This window comes from Bos indicus x Bos taurus, chromosome 15 (assembly GCF_003369695.1).
Source record: "Bos indicus x Bos taurus breed Angus x Brahman F1 hybrid chromosome 15, Bos_hybrid_MaternalHap_v2.0, whole genome shotgun sequence".
NCBI classification, from domain to species: Eukaryota; Metazoa; Chordata; class Mammalia; order Artiodactyla; family Bovidae; genus Bos; species Bos indicus x Bos taurus.
In genome coordinates, this window is record NC_040090.1 from 35,124,265 (window position 1) to 35,130,127 (window position 5,863).

The 5,863-nt window shown below is 39.2% G+C and overlaps 1 protein-coding gene across 1 annotated transcript; it reads right to left on the reverse strand.

Moving 5' to 3' along the window:
- Nucleotides 1–4,539: 4,539 nt before the first annotated feature.
- LOC113905962 (olfactory receptor 51T1-like) lies at nt 4,540–5,544 on the reverse strand. The gene has a single exon (XM_027564001.1). It carries the CDS (start codon nt 5,521–5,523, stop codon nt 4,540–4,542), a length of 984 nt encoding a protein of 327 aa, XP_027419802.1. The 5' UTR covers nt 5,524–5,544.
- Between the last annotated feature and the right edge of the window lie 319 nt (nt 5,545–5,863).

Here is a 5,863-nt window from a genome sequence, read left to right on the forward strand (position 1 = left end):
GTTGTGTGTGTACTACATTGGCTTATTAAAAAGAGTTTAGGTCATAGATCATATAATATTTCTCAATGGTAGAATTGTGAATGATTTTTGTTATCTTTTAAATACTTTTCTGTATTTCCCAACACATTCACAAAAGTTTAATTATATATAAATATACATATATATGACATTTATAATTTTTTAAGAAAATCCCAAATATATTAAATGCATTGCTTGAAATAACACCAAAATGCAAAGTCATCTACTAATAGCAACTACTATAGAGTACACTGATGAAAGTGTTTCAACACTGAGCAGGCAATTTTGGTATTGAGCAATTGAATTTTGACTTGAATATGAAAAGTACCTTCGGAGGAATGAAAGATTAACACATATAGCAGGCTGCTTTATATACTGACCATCATAAAACTGGAAGAACGATTACACATTTCTATAATTGCTCACCTAAAACGTTCAGAACTCAGAATTTTTTATACTTTAGAAAGGCCCTGTAACACTTGGGGCATTATCCTGTATTCTAACACAGTTATATTACTGAAGTGAAATGTGTTAGTATTCACACAATTGAAACAAATAATGTCCATAAGTATATTCACAACAGTTCATATTAGCATGGTTGTTTGCTGCTAATGCATTTGGGTATCAAACATGAAAATTTTTAATATGTATATATATATGTATTTTTCGAGTTGTTTTTAAATATATGAATTGTGAAGTGTTGCGGATCTACAAAAAAAAAAAAAGGAAAAAAAAACTTAGAAATCTCTTCCAAAGAAGCAATTAAAAAGCCATTGATATTGGTAAGAACTGGTGAAGGAATGTTTGGATGGTTAGCTTAGGGTGTGGTGTGGGCTGTCTTCTCTGCCACAGGACGGTTTCAGAGTGATAATCTCTGCTGTAGTGTGATGCTCATTAAAGAAAAATATTTTTCTTTCTTGTTTCATAGTTCTTCATTTCCACCAGCCTTTCATAGCTGCTATACAAGCCCTCTTTCTTCTCTAGGCGGAGTAATGTCTGGACTCAAAAACATAAATATTGAAAAACATTGTTTGGTATTTTACATCATTCCCTGGAGTCCTCAAAGAGTACTGTGTAACTTCATCTAGAGCATGCCCAGTTTTGTGACAGTTTTTCTGCCTCACCCCATTCCTACAATTCTTACCTAAATTCACAAAATTCTCTTACTTAAGTCTCCTTCCTTAAGTTTTTTGTTTTTTTTTTTATTCTGGGCTTACTAATAGGCTGCCTGACTAATAAAAATCTCTTCCATTATTAATCCTTTTTTTCTATGATGAGGTATAGATATTTTATGTCTATACCTTGGGACTATTGAACTTTTACATAATAGTTATATTCTATCCCATTGAAGGGGTTATAACCAAAGAGACATTTGGCAGCAACATGAAGATGCAACATTGAAATCTGAAATACTGAATTGTGGTATGATGAAATATAAAGGTTTCCCACAAAATGCCCAAGGCCAAAACAGCTTCTTTGCTGTGATGCTGGTCTTGGAGTCTAAAAAAACAAATGTTATTTCCATTTGCACTACTTTCTGCATGTTCATACATTGATTTTTCTCCATGTAAAATACTGGCTTCAGGCATACACGTTTGTGTGACATTTAAGTGATTCCAGTGAGATATCAAAAAAAATCTTAATATTCTGTATAAAAAGGAAATCATACAGATAATATTTACTATAAACAATACATGGATATCATTGCTTATGGTTAGAGAAAAGCGGGTTGGGGTTTGGGCAAAGCAGAGTTACAGGGTTGTTAGTGCTTGAGCTAAACAGAAAGCTGAGGCAAACATACCAGAATTTGGGAGTGGGGTTCCCTGTCTGGTTTTCCAGGCAAGAATACCAGAGTGGGTTGCTATTTTGTTTTCCAGTGGACCACGGGTTGTCAGAACTCTTCACTGGGACCCGTCCATCTTGGATGGCTCTGTGCAGCCTGGCTCATAACTTCATTGAGTTATGCAAGCCCCATCACCAGGACAACGCTGTGATCCATGAAGTTACAATACTTGGGCCACCTGATGCAAAGAACTGACTCATTGAAAAAGACCCTGATTATGGGGGGAAATGAAGGTAAAAGGAGAAGGGGATGGCAGACGGTGAGATGATTAGATAACATTACTGAATCAATGGACATGAATTTGAGCAAACTCTGAGAGATAGGGGACTTCAGAGGAGCCAGGCATGCTGCAGTCCATGGAGTCACAAAGAGTCAGACACAACTTAAGATTAAACAACAACTCCCTGTCTACTAGAAATAGGAAGCTGGCTTAGAGGGAGGAGATAAGTGGCTTAGATCAGAGTGTCTGTTTGGTCCATTGAGCTTACACGTGAATTTCTGAGTGGAATTAAGATTTCATAACCCTTTGTGTGAAACAAAAGTTGGGAGAATTCTCTCAATATCCTGTCAACTCTATACTGAGGTTCAATTCAGTTCAGTCGCACAGTCGTGTCCGACTCTTTGCAACCCCATGAATTGCAGCATGCCAGGCCTCCCTGTCCAACACCAACTCCCGGAGTTGACTCAGACTCACATCCATCAGGTAGGTGATGCCATCCAGCCATCTCATCCTCTGTGGTCCCCTTTTCCTCCTGTCTTCATTCCCTCCCAGCATCAGAGTCTTTTCCAATGAGTCAACTCTTCGCATGAGGTGGCCAAAGTATTGGAGTTTCAGCTTTAGCATCATTCCTTCCAAAGAAATCCCAGGGCTGATCTCCTTCAGAATGGACTGGTTGGATCTCCTTGCAGTCCAAGGGACTCTCAAGAGTCTTCTCCAACACCACAGTTCAAAAGCACCAATTCTTCAGCGCTCAGCTTTCTTCACAGTCCAACTCTCACATCCATACATGACTACTGAAAAACCATAGCCCTGACTAGACGGACCTTTGTTGGCAAAGTAATGTCTCTGCTTTTCAATATGCTATCTAGGTTGGTCCTAACTTCCCTTCCAAGGAGTAAGCATCTTTTAATTTCATGGCTGCAGTCACCATCTGCAGTGATTTTGGAGCCCCCCAAAATAAAGTCTGACACTGTTTCCACTGTTTCCCCATCTATTTCCCATGACGTGATGGGACCAGATGCCATGATCTTAGTTTTCTGAATGTTAAGCTTTAAGCCAACTTTTTCACTCTCCTCTTTCATTTTCATCAAGAGGCTCTTTAGTTCTTCTTCACTCTCTGCCATAAGGGTGGTGCAATCTGTATATCTGAGGTTATTGATATTTCTTCTGGCAATCTTGATTCCAGCTTGTGCTTCTTCCAGCCCAGCGTTTCTCATGATGTACTCTGCATAGAAGTTAACTAAGCAGGGTGACAATATACAGCCTTGCTCCTTTACTTTTTCACAAAATAAATATTGTTAATAGAGGTAACCCACATGTGTCATATCAAAAAGTATCAAAACCACTGTGCACTTCTATGGTAACAAGTACACAAAAAGGTCAAGGAGCCTAACAGTTAGGGAGAAAATTAACAACTCAAGAAACCAAAGTGAATAGAGAGAAGTTTCACTCCTGAGGTATAGTAGATACTGAAGAGGGGCATAGAATCAGAATCAGAACTATATTAAACTGTCAAGGCAGTGGGAAAATAATAAAAGGCAATGTGTGATTTTATAAATTGCACTCATTGGAGTTGTAACAAATCAGAACTTGGAAAGTTTCATTTTTGTTAAGGAGGAAAAAGATTAAAGGGAAAAAACAAAATGAGAAATTCAGGGCATGTATCCAGAAGGAGGCAGTGGTCTCTGGAGGTGATTTAGGAAATGAAGCCAGTGTACAATAATTACCTAGGTTTAAATTACAAATTTCTATGTGTGAACCTTTGCACACACATGTAACTCTTCTGTTTACCAGCTCAACCAAAAATCTTCAATTACCACTGGGAAATTTGACCACAGAAATAAATGGTTTTGTTCAGTGAGTGAAAAATAAAATTATTGTCATTTATTTTGGTCCTTAGAATTATCATTTTTAAGCAGATAATTAAATTGTTTGACTGAATGGATGAAGATGACTTCACTCTGTGTGTGTTTAGTCTTTCTGTGCTTTTAATATGCACAAAAGTCCACATAGTGGTTTTAAATGTTTGAAGGCTGTGCTGTGCTGTGCTTAGTCACTCAGTCATGTCTGACTCTTTGCCACCCCATGGACTCTAGCCCGCCAGGCTCCTCTGTCCGTGGGGATTCTCCAGGAAAGAATACTGGAGTGGGTTGCCATGCCCTCCTCTAAGGGATCTTTCTAACCCAGGGATCAAACCTAGGTCTCCCACACTGCAGGCAGATTCTTTACCAACTGAGCTACCAGGGAAGCCCCAAATGTTTGAGGGACTAATACACAATTATTTTGGTTTTGAATATTGTTTATTTGTTTGAACTCTTTGATAAATTTAGGGGATTCTCATCTTCCTACTCCTATAATTTTACTGAAATTGTCTTAGTAACTACAGTGCCTGAGGATGACATGGATATAAATCCCTCTCTTACTTAAATATACTTTATGTACTGACAATTTCTCCCCTTCAGTCCCATGATCCTCTAAGACCCCTCACATTACGGCTCCATGAACCTTTAGTTTGAAGTAGCTGGAGCATAGCCTGGCGGATCGTCCTGGTCTTCAAGCTGTAAATGATAGGGTTCACTACAGGTGGTAAGAGCAAATACACATTGGCCAAAATACTACAGATCACCCTCGGAGTAGAGCTAAGGAGGCGATGTGTAAAGGACAGGCTGATCATTGGCACATAGAAAATAGTGACAGCACAGATGTGACACACACAAGTGTTGAGAGCTTTCTTTTGCTTCTTGGGGGTCATGATGCTCAGGACAGCACGGATTATCAGGACATAGGAGACAAGAATGAACATTAAGTCAGTACCAGTCATGTAGAGCTGAAGAAACAAGCCCAAAAAGCTGTTGATCCAGGGGTTGGAATATGTATCTCTGATTATATCTGGGTGGTAACAAAATGGATGGGAAAGCTCCTTTCTTTCCTGGAAAGATACAGTCTTCAAGGCTAGAAGCATGGGAAAGATGAAAATTAGTTGTCGTATGCAAATGAATAGTCCGATCACTATGATCATCATGTCTTTGAGGACAGTGGCATATTTCAGTGGGTTACAGATAGCCATGAAGCGGTCAAAAGCCATAATTGCCAGCACTGAGGACTCCAGGAAGGAGAAAGCATGTACAAAGAACATTTGAATGAGGCAAGCTTTAAAGCTGATTTCCCGGGCATGAAACCAGAGAACCCCAAGCACAGTGGGGAGGGTCGTGATGGTCAGACACAAATCAGCAGCTGACAGCATAAAGAGGAAATAGTACATGGGCTTGTGGAGACGCTGCTTAACAAAGATGACAAACAGGATCATAGTATTTCCCAAGAGAGCAATGATGTAGAGACAGCAGACAGGGATGGAGATCCAGACATGAGCGAGTTCCAGCCCAGGGAATGCAGTGAGGAGGAAGGTTGAAGGGGAGGATGTGGTATTATTGAAAATCATCATGGTGGGTTGAGGACATGCCCTGAAAAAAGAGATAACAATAATAGTATCTGTCATATTGATCCTTTTTCAAGCACTAACTCTTCTATAAACTCTTCCCAAATTACACTTGTCTCTGTATTCAAAACCTCTAATTTAATCATGATACCTATCACATAATTCTACAGTATCTTAAATTTTTCTTATCAGACTTGGCCCTGTTTTTCTTTCTCTACCATCTCCCAATTAAAACCATCAGTCTCTCTAGGTTCATCCCACCCTATAGCCCAGACCAGCCCTGACTTGAAGTAGGAAATACTTATAGACATGTCACACACATGCACACACACCAACAAAACAGCAA

Coding starts and splice junctions, on each gene's coding strand:
- LOC113905962 (XM_027564001.1), bottom strand. CDS start 5,523: ATGATGATTTTCAATAATACCACATCCTCCCCTTCAACCTTCCTCCTC.